General features: G+C 41.6%; 1 protein-coding gene across 2 annotated transcripts; it reads right to left on the bottom strand.

Annotated features, from left to right (window-relative positions):
* Positions 1–359: 359 nt before the first annotated feature.
* Positions 360–13,442, bottom strand: LOC121322353 (alcohol dehydrogenase class-3-like). 2 transcript variants are annotated; one of them, XM_041262200.1, is made up of 9 exons: positions 13,347–13,442; positions 12,316–12,417; positions 7,304–7,445; positions 6,638–6,725; positions 4,020–4,239; positions 2,395–2,655; positions 2,156–2,288; positions 1,940–2,078; positions 360–1,263 (listed from the first exon to the last, which is right to left on the bottom strand). In XM_041262200.1, the coding sequence occupies exons 1-9, from the start codon at positions 13,362–13,364 to the stop codon at positions 1,239–1,241; spliced, it is 1,128 nt and encodes a 375-aa protein (XP_041118134.1). In that variant the 5' UTR covers positions 13,365–13,442; the 3' UTR covers positions 360–1,238. The 2 variants fall into 2 exon arrangements, with proteins under 2 accessions (XP_041118134.1, XP_041118143.1); XM_041262209.1 differs by lacking the exon at positions 360–1,263 and having other exon boundaries at positions 1,951–2,101.
* Between the last annotated feature and the right edge of the window lie 7,687 nt (positions 13,443–21,129).

Below are 21,129 nucleotides of genomic sequence, written 5' to 3'. Positions count from 1 at the left end.
ACATCCATGTACAATTAAAGGATCTCCCTCACCTTTTTTTACTACAGGGTACAAAATGTCAAGTTGTATTTGCAAATTAACTGGTAATTATTTAAATTGCTCTGACTGGTCTTTGCTATAACTATGGTAGGTCTTTGAAATATTGAAGTCTGTATAGTTATTAGTAATTGTCCTGGTTTGTAATCTTCAATTAGGCTTGTAACAAAATTCCTTTCCTTTTTTGGTCCCAAATTATTCATTTTGGCCAATCAAAATGTGAGACTCAGTAACAGTTGTTACAGCAGCAGTAGTTTGTAGTTCAAGATGCAATATGATCAGAGGGAAAAAAAATGCCTTATTCGGTAAAAAAGCAGTCTTGGTTTGGGGTAATTCTTTTATTTTGCTCATTAGAAACCTCACAGATTCTCAAACTTCAGGATCTTGAAACTCACATTAAATGGTGACTTAAATATCAAGCAACGAATCACTGATATTAACTCAGTATTGAAGCAAGTGAAAGAGCCACACATGGCAAACATCGTAAAAGATAATCAATTACGATTATATTTGAAGTGACTTACTCTTTAAATGATCCTAACAGTGGCCCATACAAACAGCCACTCTTGAAGGTGAACTATTGATCCCCTTATTACTGCAGCATTGCAAATGCATAGTCCGTGATAGAGAAGGGTTACAAGTTTAAGGTCAGATAATCAGACAAAGGTAGGGTAGTATTAATATACCACAAGATAACAAAATTCTGATTTCTCCAAGTCAAAATATGAGCTCCAAAAGGTCACACTACAACGCAATTGACTTTTGATTGTGAAGCATGTGTGATAAAATGTCTGCCTAGTTAGTGACTGAAGTCACTTGGAATATACTACATGTTTGCATGTATAAGAATGAGCCACACTTCCAAAGAGTTTTCTCCAGTAGTGATTTAACTACTCTGGAATGGAGAAAAATCAATGGCAATGTTTCAAAGCAGAGAAACACCACAAGAGTGCTTAGGAAACCCCTTTCCTGTTGGGTTCTAATTTCTCCATTCAAAAAAGGAGGTTTATCAAGACTGGAATAGGTATTTTTTGCTACTGTTGCCCATTGCATCCTTCTGATAATTTATTTTAATTTGTGTATAGATCACATGTAAAACTGTATTGGAATGATCTAGGGAAAATAAACACCCATTTCAGATAGGATATTGGCATGCCAAAAAACAATAAAAAAAGGGAAGGTTGCTTGAAGCTTTCTCTTGCCTACATTTTCAGGACTGTTCGAATGCTGAAATAAAAGAGAGAATTCTTTTAAGAACAGACTGTTGCAAAACAAGTTAGACTAAGCATGCAAAATGTATGTAAACACACTATACACCAAGAGTGCATAAATCTGGTCCAAGGTTAAATTTTTTTTTTGGGATCATTAAATAACTGACTCAAAGGAGATTCCTTTGGTTAAGATGGAACAAAGAACAGGGTGAATCCAGACCTGAGGCCATTGCTATACACTGTTGGCTATTAAATATAGAATACTTGTAATCAAGAAGCATTGTCATGTTACCGTGGCAATATTTACATGCGGCCAGTATTAGTAATGGTTTGTGATGGCCAAGTGGAATTATTCCAGAGGTTATTAAAGTTTATCGGAGTGATCAGCTGTTGTGAGCTCAGTAGCAGCCACACTAGTGTTTGAACTGAACCAAGGCACATACATTATCCAATTCAAGTGTGAAGCAATTCTTATTTGGGGTTATAACTACATTGCTATAAGTACTCATTTAGCATTTTAACTGCATGGTTGAGGGTATATTATTTACATAGAATTGTGCTGCTGCTGCTTAATTAATGATTGGATGTCTGTTCTCCAATTGTCCAAAAGGACAGTAATGCAGCAATTCAGCTAGAATGCTTATATTATACCTAGCTTGCCAATTCCCTGAAGGAAAATGTGCACATAATACCTTTTCCCAGAGGTCATCAGGTCAAATGCCTCGTTAACGCGGTCCAAGGGCAGAGTGTGGGAAATGAACTCATCCAACTTGATTTTCTTTGCCATGTAATCATTCACCAGCTTAGGTACACTCTCCACACTCTTCCATCCTGCGAGAACCAGTAAAACAAGGCTTGAAGAACAACAACAAGCAGAAGATGATCACTAAATTCTCTCTAATCCTTACCCCCAAAAAATGTTCCCTTCCATGTTCGTCCATATATTAGTTGAAACGGTCGCGTAGACGTGTCCGCCACGTTTGTATAGCCAACAACAACACTGGTTCCCCAGCCTCTGTGACATGCCTCAAGGGCAGCTCTCTGGAAATCAAAAATGTATTTGATCATTTATGACTGTTCTAGGATTTTTAAATCACGACTTGATAAGAGGTTCTCCATATATACGAAAATGTCAGGCTGAACTCACCATCACAGTAGCACTGCCCACACACTCAAAGGAGTAGTCCACACCTCCTTTAGTCAACTCAATGAGTACTTCCTGAATGGGCTTGCTGTAATCATTAGGGTTGACAAACTCAGTTGCTCCGAATTCTTTTGCTTTAATGAACTTGTCTTTATTGATATCGACCACGATGATCCGGGAGGCTCCCGCTGCCTTACAGCCCATCACAGTGGCAAGACCCACCGCTCCCAGACCAAACACAGCACAGGAAGAGCCGGGTTCAACCTGCAGCCAGGGAGGGAAAGGGTGTGAGAAGAGGGGACTAGAGAGCAGATACGGTACTGCCTTCAGTTATCTGTGTTACATACACTGTATATCATAAGGAAGTAAAAAAACACCAAAATGGCTACATTGTTATAAATAAAAGTAACGTAGGAGACATATGTACTCCAAAGGACATTTTGCACCATTTTTAATGACAGTCTATAAGAAATCAAACGTCCCGATAGGGTGTGGCTAAGATGCACAAAGAATGTTCTTCCAGAGCAGTTGGAAGAAAAGTGATTTATTGGACACCATATTGGGAGGTGGTGCCTGAGGCTATGCAAGGGCTGTCTGAATATGACTGGGAGTTAAACAATGCATGCCTCCTGGGATGTGTTTGATTTTTTGTTTTGTTCAGGTACTTCAGCTGTTAGAAGGTATTAAGGTTTGATGCCTTGTTTGAAATTCCCTCTCGGACAATGTTTTATTAATGTTTTTTTGTGTTTTATTTTTGCACTGTAGTGCTTGAACTGCACCACAGAAGGACTGTTTCAAAGAGCCTTGTGATTTTGCATTCTGTGCTGTACTGACCTCTGGTGGCTGTAAATGATTACACCCAAAAAGTGTTTAACTCAGAATTATTGTATGGGCTTGACAGGTTCACAGCAGTTGTAAAACGGCCTTCTCCAGTCCTCCTCCCCAGTTTAGTAATGTCCAATTATTTTTAGGCTCAGCCCATCGCTACCATCCCTGCGATGACTCGGGAGGGGCAAAGACGAACACAAGCAGTGCTCCGAAGCATGTGATGTCAGCCGTCCGCTGTTTTACACACTGCAGACTCACCTTGCAGCCACCCAGAGGTACAGCGTAGGAGGACAATGCAGCTCTGGGCAGCTTGCAGGCAAGCCAGCAGGCGCCTGGCCAGACCACAGGGGTCGCCCTTGGCCAATTGAGCACCGCCATCTGGGAACTGCCGTCCTCGGTCGGCAAAGGAATAGCCTTGACTTGAACCGGCGACGTCCAGACTATAGGGCGCATCCTGCACTCCACGCGGAGCCCCTTTACTAGATGCGCCACTCAGGAGTCCAGACACACTTTTAAGCACCTGCACCCCGCAAATGTTTCTCACAAAGGTTACTGCACTCACCTTGGACTGCCTTATACATTGATAGATAATACCTCCAGGAAGTAATGCCAACTAAAATTGGTATTTTTTTACATTAAGATTGGTATTATTGTTTAAATGTATCAATTATTTTTTATACTAAAATAACCAAAAATGAGTCAGGCTTTTTGCCAATGACAGTATTCATTTCAGGCTTTCCTGTTCCTGTATTAACTTCACTGATTTTCAGCAACATTTTAAATGAAAGAGCAACAGTAACCTTGGCAGTGTTGAGCGCAGCTCCGTACCCAGTGGAAATGCCACAGCCGAGCAGGCAGACTTTATCAAGAGGGGCAGAGTCATCCACCTTGGCCACAGAGATATCAGTCACTACAGTGTACTCGGAGAAAGTGCTGGTCCCCAATGCGTGGAAGATGGGCTTCCCCTTGCAGGTAAACCTGGATGTCTTATCAGGCATCAAACCTTCAGTCTGGGTAATCCTTCCCATACAAAAATGAGATATGATTGAAACAACCCTCGGTGAGAAAACCTGTTACAGCTGCCTGTGCTAATAATGCATGAAACACTTTGAAATCTGCCTACATTACATTGCGGATCACAAATAAAAGGAGTTACTGCACAGAAGTATAGTATTCCCTCATTGTAAGGTGGCTTGTGGAACAGGTTATAAGGTGCAGCATTATGAATTTTGGTCAATGCAATTTCACAGACCACAGTGTACTCAGAGAAAGTGCTGGTTCCTGTGAATTGGAAGACTGGCTTCCCTTTGCAAATGAACCTGATGAATTCCTCAGAAATCGCAGGATATCTTTCATTGGGCCTGCCATGAAAAGGTATACATCTGCAGGTAAAATACTTGATAATATGAATTTATTTTACTTAAATATTTTACTTCATTTAAAACAAAGATTACTGTTTTCAAATGATTGTGAACACATGACTCTGAAACATATCTGTATGCTACAGAAAGCGGTTTGCCATTCCTCCTAAATAATGAGTACAGTACAAGCATACAAGCTGTAATTTGCATCTAAACTTAGCTCAGTGCAATGGGTAGGGTTTGATCCACTGCTGAAACAGATTCTGCCCCCTGGTGAGAAGATGAGATGTTAAAAGCTCTAAACCCATGAATGCAGACGAGCCCGGCTAATTCGCATAGTGGTAGGATGCTTGTTTGCTGTGTGTGGGGTTGCATAGTGGTAGGATGCTTGTTTGCTGTGTGTGGGGTTGCATAGTGGTAGGATGCTTGTTTGCTGTGTGTGGGGTTGCATAGTGGTAGGATGCTTGTTTGCTGTGTGTGGGGTTGCATAGCGGTAGGATGCTTGTTTGCTGTGTGTGGGGTTGCATAGCGGTAGGATGCTTGTTTGCTGTGTGTGGGGTTGCATAGTGGTAGGATGCTTGTTTGCTGTGTGTGGGGTTGCATAGCGGTAGGATGCTTGTTTGCTGTGTGTGGGGTTGCATAGCGGTAGGATGCTTGTTTGCTGTGTGTGGGGTTGCATAGTGGTAGGATGCTTGTTTGCTGTGTGTGGGGTTGCATAGTGGTAGGATGCTTGTTTGCTGTGTGTGGGGTTGCATAGTGGTAGGATGCTTGTTTGCTGTGTGTGGGGTTGCATAGTGGTAGGATGCTTGTTTGCTGTGTGTGGGGTTGCATAGCGGTAGGATGCTTGTTTGCTGTGTGTGGGGTTGCATAGCGGTAGGATGCTTGTTTGCTGTGTGTGGGGTTGCATAGCGGTAGGATGCTTGTTTGCTGTGTGTGGGGTTGCATAGCGGTAGGATGCTTGTTTGCTGTGTGTGGGGTTGCATAGTGGTAGGATGCTTGTTTGCTGTGTGTGGGGTTGCATAGTGGTAGGATGCTTGTTTGCTGTGTGTGGGGTTGCATAGCGGTAGGATGCTTGTTTGCTGTGTGTGGGGTTGCATAGCGGTAGGATGCTTGTTTGCTGTGTGTGGGGTTGCATAGCGGTAGGATGCTTGTTTGCTGTGTGTGGGGTTGCATAGCGGTAGGATGCTTGTTTGCTGTGTGTGGGGTTGCATAGCGGTAGGATGCTTGTTTGCTGTGTGTGGGGTTGCATAGCGGTAGGATGCTTGTTTGCTGTGTGTGGGGTTGGTAGGATGCTTGTGTTTGCTGTGTGTGGGGTTGCATAGCGGTAGGATGCTTGTTTGCTGTGTGTGGGGTTGCATAGCGGTAGGATGCTTGTTTGCTGTGTGTGGGGTTGCATAGCGGTAGGATGCTTGTTTGCTGTGTGTGGGGTTGCATAGCGGTAGGATGCTTGTTTGCTGTGTGTGGGGTTGCATAGCGGTAGGATGCTTGTTTGCTGTGTGTGGGGTTGCATAGCGGTAGGATGCTTGTTTGCTGTGTGTGGGGTTGCATAGCGGTAGGATGCTTGTTTGCTGTGTGTGGGGTTGCATAGCGGTAGGATGCTTGTTTGCTGTGTGTGGGGTTGCATAGCGGTAGGATGCTTGTTTGCTTAGGATGCTTGTTTGCTGTGTGTGGGGTTGCATAGCGGTAGGATGCTTGTTTGCTGTGTGTGGGGTTGCATAGTGGTAGGATGCTTGTTTGCTGTGTGTGGGGTTGCATAGTGGTAGGATGCTTGTTTGCTGTGATGCTTGTTTGCTGTGTGTGGGGTTGCATAGTGGTAGGATGCTTGTTTGCTGTGTGTGGGGTTGCATAGTGGTAGGATGCTTGTTTGCTGTGTGTGGGGTTGCATAGCGGTAGGATGCTTGTTTGCTGTGTGTGGGGTTGCATAGTGGTAGGATGCTTGTTTGCTGTGTGTGGGGTTGCATAGTGGTAGGATGCTTGCTGGTTACATCAGCCAAAGAATAAATCTGTCTGATTTATGAGAGACCACTTGGTACATAAAAGATGCAAAACATAATTACCAGTTTGTATCACACAAGTTGGTTTTGGGACTCAAACAGAACTTGCATTCCCCACACTGGGAAACAAACAGAGGGATAACTTTGTCTCCTGGAAAAGATACAGTAAAATAAGAATGTTACACTATGTAGTGTAATTGTGTTATTTAATACCAATCCGTGTGTACAGTACTGTACATTCAGCCTCATTGAGGCCGCCAATAACATGTTTTTTTTGTGGTTCGGACAGGACTGTGTAAGACTGATAAGTTGAACTTTGTTAAGCATTAAGTATGTTTCCTATGTACAGTACTCCCTAGGCATTGGGATACACCTACAAGATAAAAATGGACAAGAATGCACTTGTTGGGTAGGGTGCATATTTAATATCCTGGGTATTTAGAGAATTCATGAAAGGAAAATATTATCCACTTTTGCATGCACTTTATATTAGGTGCAGAAGCTGCAACCAGGTCATGTGATTTACCGCACAGGAAGGGATTATATAACACAAATCTACAGCGTTGTGCTGTTAACGCTATGTGATTAGCTTATGTCAACGGAAAGCAAAGTTCAGCCACTTAAACCAAGCAGACACAATACAATTTCCACATAATAATATGTTAAAGGCGATTTCCTTTTATGTAACAGAAGTCTATATGTTACCGATTGCTTAAGTGTCTATCCCACCTGGTTTGAATTTGGTCACTCCTGGTCCAACACTCTCTACAATCCCAGCTCCTTCATGTCCCAGAATTGCAGGGAATCCCTTTGTTTCACCGGCTTCATATAGAATGTAGAAGTCAGAGTGGCACACTCCAGTAGCGACAATCTGTTTGGTAAAAGATCTACACATTAAGATAGTGGATCTCACTGACAGAACAGGTGTTTGCAATCTGGGCTACTTTCTTTTAAACACTCACTTAAGCCATGTTTTGACAAATTCACCTTTGAAGATAAACTACCTGTGTGTGTGTGTGTGGGGGGGGTTGTGTGATGCCCAACTCTCATATTGCTGTATGGGTCTGTAACAGGGCGAGGAGCACTGTACATGTATTTGTTTGTTTTTAGAACGGGGTCTCCACCTCTGCCCCTGTGTCTCAATTGTGTTATTTTGTATTTGTTTTATGATTTTTTTATTTGTAAATGTATTGACGGTGTAGCCGTATGTTTTGTTTTTGTATGGTGTTGCAGCGTGGATGGGAAGCCCCATCCACATTAATAAACTTGTGCAGAAGGTGGCCATGCGTAAAAGCCTGCAGCTCTCTGCACTCGGGGTGGGTGTACACACAGAGAGAGAGAGAGAGAGAGAGAGAGAGAGAGAGAGAGAGAGAGAGAGAGAGAGAGGAAAAGAAAAACAAACAAACAAACAAACATAGGAACAGTGAAAGCGATCGGCCCAGCCTGACCTGTGCGTTTGGTGTTTTTGTGTTTGAGATTTTGTTTCTCTCTGTGAGGTGTTTTTTTTGTTAAATATTTTATTTATTTTTGCTATTTAAATAAACGGCGCTGTAGTGGTCTTTTACCCTGCTGTACTGCCTATGTGTTTCTTCCTGCTTCTGGCCTGACGTCACCACTCGGCTATCCTGTCACACGTGGTGTCTAGCGTGGAATCACCAGTGCCTCCTGGACTCAGGCCGGAACAGGTACTGCATGTTTTTGTTTTTGCTTTTGGAGTGAGGATGAAGTAGTGGATGGGGTAAACGAGCTGCAAAAAGCAGCAGAAGCGGCAGGCGCCGCAACAACAGAGGCAACAGCAGCAACCTCAGCAGAGCAAGGGGTGGTGGTCCCGGGTGCCAACTCAGTTTGGACCCTCGGACTGGGTGACTGAGCAGAAACAATGGAGGAGTGAAGGGGCCCCCCCATGTGCGGCACCTGTGGCGAGTTCGGGCATGACAGGGAGGACTGCCCCTACAGTGATCCTCAATGCGAGGAGGCTTGGAACCAGGGCCTGGTTGGGGAGAGCCGCAGAATTACTTCTGGGCAGTAGACCAGACCCAGTTGTCCTCAACGCCCAAGAGGGAGGAGCCCAAACGTCCACAGCCCAAGCATGCACCAGCAGGGGATGAGTGTCTGCTGGCCTCACCACAGCCACTAGAGGAGAGTAGCTGGGAAGCCATCCTCCGCGCTGTCATGACCAGCTTCTGGTGCCCCGTTTGTGGAGAGCTGGGGCATTTCCCACTCAACTGCCACCTCCCACCAGAGGAATGCCTGCTGCGCCCATCCCCACCAGCAGAGGAAGAGTGCCTGCTGATCTTGCCTCCACCACCCACAGCGGAGAAGGAAGAACTGCTGTGCCCATCTCCACCAGCAGAGGGAGCATGCCTGCTGGTCCCCCCACTGCAGCCAGAAAGGGAGGAGCCCCTGCCGCCTTCACCATGAAGAGAAGAGGAGCAGGAGCTATTTCTGCCTCCACAACCACCACGGGGAGAAGTGGAGCTCCTGCTGCTGCCTTCATGGCCAGGGGCTCCCCTCTTGCCGTCGCTTCCCGAGGGTCCACTGCCATCATCGCCTCCTGAGGGTCCGCTGCCAGCTCTGTGTCACCTGGGGTCGCTGCCAGCTCTGCATCGCCTGGGGTCACTGTCAGTTCCGTCTTGCTTGGGGTTGCTGCTGGCTCTGCTTCGCCTGGGGTTGCTGCCGCCACTGCTCTGCGTTGCCAGGGGTCGCTGCCAGCTCTGTGTCGCCTGGGGTCTGCTGCCAGCTCTGCTAGGGGTTGCTTTATGCCGCCAATGCGAATTGCCAGGGGTTTATTGATGCCGCCCTGCATCGCCTGGGGTCCCTGCCAGCGGACTCTGCATCGACCTGGGGTCGCAGCCAGCTCTGCGCTTCGTCTGGGGTCCGCTGACTGACTCGCTTTGGCCTGGGGTTGCGCAGGACTCTGCGTCGCCTGAGGTCACTGTCGGACCCCATCAACCACTTGCCTGGGGTTGCTGCCGGCTCTGTGTTTGCCTGGGGTCGCTGCGGACCCAACACTTCGCCTGGGGTCGCTGCCGGCTCTGCGTCGCCTGGGGTTGCTGACGACTACCCTTTGCCTGGGACCCCAGCGATGGCCTGGGCTGTAAATAATGTGGCTGGAGCCCCACAGAGGGACCCCGACATTTGCACCAGCCTCGGGAAGGTCTCCCCTCGGGGGCGAGGAGACCGGCTCCCCCCACAGCAATTTTTGCTACTGTTGGATCATGTGGGTGGTCGTCACCACATGAGTGTACTGCCGGCCTGAAGTGGTGGGGAGGTCAGCAGAACCGGTACTCCCCCCCCCTCCAGTCGTCACTGTCGGGGAGATTGTGTGACTGAAGCCCCTCTAAGACTCCGAGCTTGCCAGCCACGAAGAAGTGGGGCTGAAGCTTCTCCCTCATGGACATCCTTGAGTACCCCGTCCCCACCTTGCTTCCCCTCTGCTGGGACTTTGAGACTGAAGTGGGAGGTGGTCGTTAGGGCCATGTGTGCTTTGCACAAGGGGGGGATATGTAACAGGAACAGGAGCCTTGTACATATACTTGTTTATTTATTTGTGCTGCAGCTTGGATGGGAAGCCCCATCCACATTAATAAACTGCATTAATAAAGTGCAGAATGTTTCCTATCTCCAGAATTAAATAAGTGATTAATTTGTAGCTAATCGGAAGATGGTCACCTGCATAAAAGCCTGAAGCTCTCTGCACTCGGGGTGGGTGTACAGGGGAGTGAATGAGAGAGAGAACGAGAGAGAGTGAGGAGAAAAAGGAAAAGAGAAACAAACATAGGAACAGTGAAAGCGATCTTCCTAGCCTGACCTGCGTGGTGTTTTTGTGTTTGAGATTTTGTTTTGTAAAACTTTTTTGTTTTGCTCTGTGAGGTGGTTTTTTTTGTTAAAATATTTTATTTTTTTGTTATTTAAATAAATGGTGCAGCAGTGTCTTCTGCCTCTATCTTTCTTCCTGCTTCTGGCCTGACGACATCACTCGGCTATTCTGTCGCAGGTCAATAATTATAAAATAAACAAAGTTAAATTAATTGCTACTTACCTCGTTCGTTATTGAATTGACTTAGTGTTGACAGGTTAAATTATTAAATACTCAGAACATCATGACCAAACATACCTGAATCCACATCAGGTTTTTGGCCCAAGGTGAGCAGTATGGGATACTTTAGGTTTTAGTAAATAACAAGCATGCATACAAACACTGCTGGGCTTGCTAGTATGGGTGTATAAAGAGGCTTCACGCAATAGTAGCACTTTAAAGAGATTGTAGCTAACAACAAAATTCCATTAAAACTATACTTAGCTGTCATGCTTACTTGTTATATGGGTCTCAGATGTTCAATTTTGAAAGAAACACGTGTGCTCTTGTTTGGTCATTTCACCTGGTAGGTGACATTGTCTCCACCTCTTCAGGCATATATTAATTATATTAACCTACTAGTTGCTGAAAATACATGTTTAAGACCTACGCAGCTAATAGAGTTACAATTGTTAAAGTTCATGGAATTATTGTGTTACCTACAATTACGAGAGACTGGCAGAGACAGTGTAGCTGTGTCTTGTAAAATTCATGTCTGACACTGTAACAGGGAGAGATCTGTGCTGACTCTGCTGGCGTGTTCACGGGCTGCAGGAAGAGGGCGGCAGTCGCCCAACAACCGCCTGTGAGTCATGGCAGTGACACGGGGAGGTGGGAAAGTGTGTGTGTGGACTTTCCCCCTCTCTGAATGGCCGAGAGGCGGGTCTTGGGTGATTGTCGGTCCTATAAAATAACGCTCTGTTGTTTCCTCAGGTCTGCCCACTTAGACGCGCTAAGTGCGCGGACGCTTTGATTCGGGACCGGGAATCAGCCGGGGGAAAAATAAAGAACCACAGCGAGACAGAGAGAGAGAGAGCGGGGAACCCTTGGGCAGACCCCGGCGTATTGTGAAAGAGCAGGCTAGATAGCCGATAGAGTAGGACGGTGATCCGGGTCGTGCGGGTAGCGACGACCGGGATAACGCTGCCGAGTGCAGCACCTTTTATTTGTAGTTTTATTACTGTTTTATTTTCCCTTGTTCTTTTCGCCTTCTGTTTTCATTATTATTTCTTTGAGCACCTGCGAGTGCCCTTCCTGTTCACTTACCAGCTGTGGTATTTCAGTGGTGCTGTCTATCATCGTTGATAGGCAGCCCACGGTCAACAGTGCCCTCTGCCGGAAAAAGTAAGAACTGTCTAAAAATAAAACTGGGCACCTGTGTGGTGTTTTCAAGTACACCTGTCTGTCTCCTAATCAGTGAATTACCCACACCCCTTCCACAGACACATTAAGACCACACTAAGGGCTAACATTGTCAAAATCCCTATATCATTCTTATCTACATGATCACTCAGGTCTATTTATTGCCATGTTGGTTCTGCACAAAATAAAATGAAAATCCATCACAGGTCTTTAAACTTACTACACCAGCTCTGTTTTCTTGGAATATAAAATCTTACAGTACCTGTTTAATGCCCCATTATGTGTGTTTTGAATTATTCTCTACTGCTGTTCTGCTTAGATCATATTTTACCAGGCCAAACTAATGTCCTTTTTTCAAACCAGGGGCTGCTTCTGAAAACTCCTAAAAGCCGAATTTGTGATGGTTTTATGTAAACTGACCAATGGGATGTGAAGCTGTCATTTTTTTCCTCTGTATAGATTTGACAGTACTCCAAGTTCAACTTCTGATAATTAATATCCACAACAGAATGAATGTTACCTTAATGCGAACTTCATGAGCCTGTGGTGGTGCCACCTCCACCTCCTCAATTGATAGGGGCTTCCCTGGCTCCCAAGCGACAGCAGCCTTGCATTTGATAACCTGCACAATAACCAGGTTATTCTATTACAGCTATTAAAATACAGCTACAATAAGAATATTACACTGTCTAGAATAGAGTAGTCACATTTTAACCCGGAGGTCTTCGATGTTAAAATGTATTTCCATTCTACCTAGAAAAAAATCTAGTTTATTAATTATACCTCCGGGCCAGCCAACTTTCAAAGTTAAGCCAACCCTAGTTTAAGCAACAAACACCAACAGGATCATTTAAAAATAAAAGCATGATTAGTTGCAACTTATTTTTATTTTCATGCTTTTCAGTAGTACAATTGTTTAATTTCTGCAGACATTTTCTTCAAAATATTTCTTATTGCTCTCAAGGGAGTGTGCTGTTGCCACTTTACTCAACCACACATACCCTTTTGAGTTTTATTGTAAATTGATGAAAAAAAGGAGAAGATAATAACAATATAATCTCTACAGGACGAGAAACGAGGTATACAGAGTTCGTGAAGGAGATTTTTGGCTTGAAGGTGGTATTCATTTTCCCTGATAAAACAAAAGTAATCATAGAGTAAGTATGCAGTAATTTCCTTGCACAATGCTTTCAAGCCACATAATTATAGTTCAGAAAAGGAAACTATAGGATATTACTATGCATGAAATATTCTGTGATCACGATAAAACCAAATCAAACTTTCCTCTATAGAAGAAAAACATAATTGATCAAATATTAAAAAAAAACAAACAAAAAAAACATAATATATAACCATTTGTAAACTACTGCAATAAGAAATATATGCTAGTTAAGCCATAGTACCAGGGCATCTCCACATTTTGAACACAGTATTAAATAACAGCTATACCATTTGCAGTATGTGTGCATGACACTAAATTACTGCTTATCTATTCATATACAACAACCATTGGACTATTCTGAATGGTGACAAAAATCAATCACTCCATACCTTGCCTGCTGTTGCCATGATCTTCAGACTATTAACTGACAAAGTTGAAGAAAAAAAAAAAATTGGCAGAAAATATCTGGTTCCACTTGTGTGCAGTACACTTTATATTACTCTGATTTAAAAAAAAAAGAAAACCCTGATAAAAAGGGCTGTCAATGCTTGTTAATGTTTTACAATTGCAACACCCATATAGCTAACTTTAATATCAACGAAAATGCAGATATCAGTTATTTTGGTTACACTCCAAAAATTAACAGGCATTGCAGAGTAAATATGGCAACTATCTGCAATTCTTAGTTTCCCCCGATAAATGTTTATAATGTTAGGTCAAATAGGATTGTGAGAATAGGTTCTACAATATTGCTTGACAGTATCTACTAACAATCATTAAGTCTGTCGATAAGACTCTCAAGACAAATCTTAAAAGTAATTCAGCTGACATTAATATTGGGGGAAAGATGTTGGTACTGCATACATTGTATGTGTGTATTGCTTGTTATTAAGTTTACAGTAATATACGACTTTGACGAGGAAGGAGAACACTTATGCATTGTCCAATTCTTAATGATCCTTGGCTAGTAGGCAGGGCTGTTGTACCTATAAAACACCAGCAAAAATAAATAAAACACACACACACACACACACACACACACACACACACACACACACACACACACACACACACACACACACACACACACACACACACACACACACACACATTGACATCTGACAAGCAACAGAAAATACAAACACACAGGGCCTGACATTCGAAAGGTTTGCGTACCGTGCAGAGGGGTATGCAGGTCCCAAATGACCGTTTTGTCGAAATTGTGCCAAGTTGCCATATTTGAAACGTCCTTTTGCACGTCACAATCCATTCTGCTCTGTGCAGAAATAAAATCTATGCATCGCGCAATATGGGGGGTGTGGCTGACAATATGCATGATCCTGGTACATTCGAAGGTATGCGCCAAGCACAAAACCAAAAACGCACAGAATAAGGATTGTAAAAGGACTGCGTTAACTCTGCGCACACTACCATTCCAGCACTGACTACAAACAGGCAACCATGGGAAACGTGGGTAGAATGCAGCGTGTCCGTCGATATGGATGTGAATGATGCAAGGCACACCAGCAACAGCAACCCCGACATAGGCGAAGATATACTGAAAGGGTGTACTGGCCTCAGCACACATATGAGGAGCTCAGCAATGAACAAATTGTGTCCAGGTATCGTCTCGACTCATCTATGCCACATGCGACATGATGACCTGGCCAGAACAAACCTGCGCAGTCATGCCTTGTCTGAGCAACTGGTAGTGTCTGTCTGTATGTGTATCCTGGCTACCAGGACCTTCCAGAAGGTAGCAGGTGATACAGTGGGGATCACCCGGTCAGCCATGTCCGCCACCTCGACTGGTTCATAACCGCATTAGTATTAGGATACTATCGGAATACTAGCCCTTCTAGACACCTTATTCAGAACACCAGTTGTTTTTTTTTCTAGACACACAAGTCGTTGTTTTATAATCTATAATATATAAGACGATGGCTTGTGTGCCTTTGCAAAAACTATGCACAAATATATTAGTACTTGTATGTACTCTAGTTCCAATAACTGCACCCCGCTGGCTCAAATAGTGTCAGAGTAACAGTCTACTCTGGAGTTGTGTACAATAGTACAGAACCCCCCCACCCCCCCCCACCCCATTTGCACACACCGGATGGGTGGATCAGTTATGTGTTTTATCACTGAGTATTGTATTGATATAATGGACAGCTGTAGTGTGTTTACATATACAGTTATATGTGTTTTTCACTGTTCCACAGGCATATTGGCATCCAACGTGTACCATCAAAGTATGGAAATTTAGATTGAGTGAAGGATGAAGAGGGTAGAGGCGTCCTGCCTGTTATCTTTGCTGTGTGTTGCCACACATCTGTAAATTAATTGTATAAATACATCATACACCCATCTTGTGGCCCATTGCTTTATTTGGCTATTCCATAGGTTGCTGTGCATTACGACGAGGGGTGGTCAACTGCAGTTAATGTTTTCCTAAAATCAGACCGGTGATACGATCAACCAATCAAAGACCTGTATTTTCTCTGCAGCAGTCCAATCATAAGTTAGCTGAGGCGGGACAAACAGTTCTGTTAATTGTAATTTTGTCCAGTTTGCTGAATGTCGGTGTTGCTAATTGTACAGAGACTGTTCATTTATTGAGAAATCATAGTAGGCTACAATTAACGTTTTAGGAGCGTATTTAGAATTAATTATGATTCTTACAAAAAAAATGGCATAACAAAAAAAATCGATTCCAGCGACACCCAAAACCTTACAAACTGGGCTTAATCATGATGTTTGAATGGGTGAGTAGAATGAATAACCTAACGCATTTCTATGTATTGTGTATATAACAATGCTTCATTGATGTTTATTTTGCAGGTGAATGACCTTGTTACATTTACAAATCAGAGAGTGTGCTACCACAGTTAGACTTTGTCACGGCACAACTTATATATATATATATATATAAAAAAATCATTCAGAAAAAAAGACAGTATCCAAAGCCTTTTTTAAATTTTTATTTTACTTCAAAAAACATACAGCTATATCGGATCAGCTGGCCTTTAAAGAAACCTATATAGTATTTCCTTGTGCTACAATACTGTCCGTATTCAATAAAACAGTGGCGTTATCAGTTCATTAATCTGAAAACGCAACGCCTAGCTATGGAGCCAGTTGTGTATTTGAATGGTCTGTATGTATGTGTGCAGGATATATTGTGTGGTCTCATCTGCGGTCATATTGGTACATACTGTGGCGACACCAATGAGAGCAGCTTGTCGGGGTAATGCCATTACTCATGGTGACTGTCCATCATTCTGCATTCTCGCTTGGCTGTTGTGTGCAGTTGCTGTATTGGTAGTGAATGCGCAGGCAGTTTTTTGTAAATTTCTCAAAAAATAAAAGTTTAAAATGACTCATGACTAAAATTAGTTTTCTATACAATGTTATTTATGTATTTCTGTTTCTGTAGAACCACCACATGAACTATTAAAAACTTCAACAGAATTTCTATAGAATCTTTGATTTCTATAAGCAATATAGACAACTTTATAGAATATTTTTGTATAGGCTTAAACAAGTTACATTTTACTGATTCAAAATACACCGATCTAAATGCACAGAAACACATTACAATAAGTTGTGCAAGTGGTCATTAGGATAAAACAGTTGAAATGGCAATGACCAGTTTACCGCTGGGACAAAGAGCACGAAGGATTAATGGTTAAAAGTTTAGAAAGTGGGGAGATAAATAGGTAAGTTATTTAGTTTCAAACTCCATTTGTTGGCTTAAAAAATGACTTTCCCATAACTACAAGTGAAAACACAATCAAATAGAGGTTTATTACAAAAAAAAAAAAAAAAAGAGTAAAACATTTGCTTAGTACAGGTAACTGGTTAACTTACAATCCAACACGCAATGTGAATGTGTGTTACTCATTGTGTTCAGGTTGTTAAATGTTTTGAGTTTTTTTGTTTTACTTCATTTTTTAAAATAAATGTTTTTTTTTTTTTTAATGTAGAACTCACCCGCAATGAACATTTGTTAAGTACATATAAGAATATCAGCTACATATATCCACAACATGAATTCCAAATTAAATTAAATTCACTACGGTTAAAAAAAAAAATAAAAAAAAAAAGCAATGACAATGACATTTATCAACAGTATGTACAGAATAGTGTAGAATTAGCATTAGCAAACAACAAAAAAATAAATGTGTTTAATCACAGTTTCACAAGAAATTCTCTGGATATTCCCAGACTATGATACTCTTCAAGAACTTAAGATAAATGTTTATACTAAGTTTCAGGACAACTGGATAAACAGTTCTCCATGTATATGCTGAAATTGAAGAATGACAGAGATAGATGGATGTAAAGCAGAGCTGTGTGTTAAGTGGACTGTTACCTGGAAAGGTACTCCTCTGCCCTGCTAAAATTGCATTGGCGTTGCCAGTACTGTAGGTGCAATCCAGCAAGGAGAAGACCTGAGTACTGTATCCTCAAAGCGGAAAACACATAAATCAGAGCTTTCCATTTCTTGCATGTTGGTTAGCAGATTTATTTATTAGAAACAGCACTTACCATGGGCAACTTTCCATGAACTGTTCTTTGACCAAAGAATCAAGGCTAACAAACTTGCAAAATGAAGTGATCGGTCATTTATGCTAATCACAACATTAAAAATAAACTGACAGTGAACTTTATCAAAACCTGGATAAAAATGTAAACTTAAAAACATTCTAACAAAGTCTTGACCAAAATTGGGTATTTAGGGTCATTTATCTGCTGTTCACATGATACAGCTCCAGTATTCTGTAAACTAAGAGGTATATCATTTACCAGCACTGCTTGCAATTGCATTAACTTAACATATGTGTTTAGTATTTAGATTCAATGTACTCCATCCTGATACATTGATTTTTTTCTTGGACTTGCTGTAGTTTCTCTCTTATGGAAGGCTCCAGCCTAAATTTTTGTAAAATGTGCTCCACCGGTTTACTTGATCTTGGTCAAAGAGGGGTGACTATTGAAAAAAGCAAGAGCTTTAGACACCAGAATTTTTAGCCACGGAATGTGAATTTTTTCTAGTCTTACTTCTAAATGGTTGTTGAAATACCGAGTATCAGCTTCAAAAAGGCAACTAGGTCTTCGCTGGCTAGGATGGTCCACCGCACAACCTTCACAATCTTTCCTCAGATAACGGTTTATGACCACTTGTAGTAGAGAGGCCAGGAGACCCTTTGCAATCTTTAATGGACTTGCCCCAGGAGCTTCACAGGATGTTGGAGGGATAAGTACATCACCGGAAGGGGCAGGACTTAAAGGGCATACATCAATCAATCAATGGGTCATAAAAACATTCTGACAGAAGGTCTAATACCTTTACTACTGTTTTAGCTGTCTAACATGAATCAACAGTAACAATTAGACATGTAACAAACAAACAAAATACGAAATACTCACGATCCGACAGTCCTCGTTTCCTCTCATTAACCACAACAAAGGAACCGATTACAGCGTCAAGTCCCCTAAAGTACACTGAGCCTCCGGTTTCAGGAGGACCCAGAGTGATACAGTGCTTTTTAATTTTCTGCCATGATGCATGGCCTGATGATCTTATTAAACTTTGGAGATGAGCAGTTAGAAGTCTTACTGAATTGGTGTAGTGACCTTTTAGAAAGGAATTGATGCAGTTCAAGCAGAATGGAGAATGCTTAAAACTTTAGGCAAAGGCCAGTTTATGGATAAATCCTACATAAGTTTATGGGAGGTCATGCTAACAAAAGAACACCTTTTCACAGATTAAAAAAAAAAATCTACATTTAGTGGAAATCATGCTTGTGCTGCCGATATCAGCTACACAAGCCAAATGTGGATTTTCTGCATAAGACTTAATTAATTAAATCCAAGCTATACAACTCACGTAATGTGGCTACAGCTGAAGCTCTTGTGAGAATCAGTGCAGAGGACCCTACACTTGAGGTTTCTGACCCAGAGCCTTGTGTTAAGTGATGACTTTACATGAGTAAAAGGAGATGAAAACCAAACTACACTTACTGGCCAAGTGATGCAGACATTTTAACTGATGGTGACACCGGCTCAGACTGTGACAAATAAGAAAAATGTGTTTGTTGTATATAGTTCACAAGCTTAAGTTAAGACCAATTTCCAACTAATTTGTTAAGAAACATTTAAAAGGCAGAAGTGCAACATATTTGAAGTTCACGTTTAAAGCAATAGCATAAGAAGGAAGGACAGGTGTATTGGCAGAATAGCAGATTACACAGAGGACAAGGAAGGCAGAGCAAGTCAAAAAGGCAGCATAGAGGGTGCTTGTGCTTTTGAGAAAGGAGAGGAATGCTCCCGAAATGAAATGGAGACTGAAGTTGATGAGAAGCAATTACCCTCCGTTGTCTGAATTAAAACGGTGTGCTGCTTTTGATATGAAAAATGAGAAAAAGCAGGTTGTGTAGCTGATTTATGCTGGACCCTGATGCAATCGATAAAACGAGGGAGTGGTGGTACAGTATTTGTTAGCCTAGTTGTATTTCTATGGGTCTCTTGCTATTTCAGGGCCTGCGATATATTGCATATTTATATTTTATCCCCACACCCGCAGTATATCGAGTGGGTGGTGTGTGTGTGTGTGTGTGTGTCTATATATATATATATATATATATATATATATATATATATATATATATATATATATATATATATATATATATTTTAAAAAGGAAAACTGCTGTGTACCTGCAAAATCAACACGAACAAGGTAATGTAGGTACACAAAAATGTGAATAATTGATTAAAAATAAACTGTATCAGGACGTTTCGACTATGTCCTTCAGCTTGATTTTTTAAAATGTATTATTTATATATTTGTGTACCTACATTACTTTCTTTGTGTGTGTGTGTGTGTGTGTGTGTATATACACACATACACACAGGGTGCTGCTACAGCCATGATTAATTTATTATTTATAGTGTTTTAATTAAATTATACCAAATCACGTTTTTATTTACAATGAAGGGAACATACGCTATGTTGACCAAATGCTTCTAATGAAAACATATATTATGTTTTCACTTCATTGCAAATAAAAACGTGATTTGGTGTAATAACTAAAACGCTATTAATAAGACATTTACGTATTAGTTACAGTGGGGTTACCACTGGATTAAACTGTTTTCTAAGGCTCTGAAACCTCGTCACAGAGGTTCCGGGTCTATCCATCTTCACTGCACTTTACCCAATGCCAAGTCCACATACTGCCACGAATTGGAAGGGAATGGCAGATGTAAGGCGACTTATAATTGGATAATTTATTACACATACTATTTTCTTTAAATTCATTGGTTCTCATTTAATTTTCACAGATCTGATTGGCCAAATTAGTATGCATAGTAATTCAAATTATAACACATACTAAAGTCAAATGAGAATGTGTACTAAATATTTGAAACGCATACTAAATAATGTTTTTTTTCACCCAGATGGCCTGCCATATTAATGTTGTGTATGTAGTCGCTTGTAATGACTTTGTATTCACAATGTAATTACAAGAGTACCCAATCACATTTGGGATAACATCAAGAAGAAAACTGGAAAATACAGCAGAGAGAGATTTTCTTCTAATGTGCAAATATAGATTTGCTGAGTGCTGCCCATTTCAGGAGCCTCAGGAAAACTGTGATTGTCACAGTTTTCAGCCCAGATTTTTTTTCCTGGTCAGAAACATAAAATTAAAAAATGTTCCCAGTTTTGCAATTGTACATTTTTTGTACCATACTAAACTAGCAGTGTGATTGTGTTACTGCCATTCAAAAATAAAAGGAACAATTTTATGGATTAAGTATTACACAATGTGTTTAATTTCCTGGGCCATGTCTTTTTTTTTCTACTGATATTTGCTATAACTATGATAGATCTTTGAAATATTGAACACCTGAGATTTTGACAAGTCTATATAATTAGAAGTAATTGTCCTGGTTTGTAATCTTCAAATAAGCTTGTAACAAAACTCCTTCCCCTTTCTGGTCCCAAGTTAATCATTTTGGTCAATCAAAATGTGAGACTGAGTAATTATGTTACAGTAGCAATAGTTTGTAGTTAAAGATGCAATAAGATCAGAGGGAAAACAATGCTTTTCAAATCTGTTTTTGTCCCATCACACAGACTCAGTAAAAAAGCATTCTTGG

Source organism: Polyodon spathula, chromosome 1 (assembly GCF_017654505.1).
Source record: "Polyodon spathula isolate WHYD16114869_AA chromosome 1, ASM1765450v1, whole genome shotgun sequence".
Lineage (NCBI taxonomy): Eukaryota > Metazoa > Chordata > Actinopteri > Acipenseriformes > Polyodontidae > Polyodon > Polyodon spathula.
This window is presented reverse-complemented; position numbering and strand designations above follow the sequence as displayed.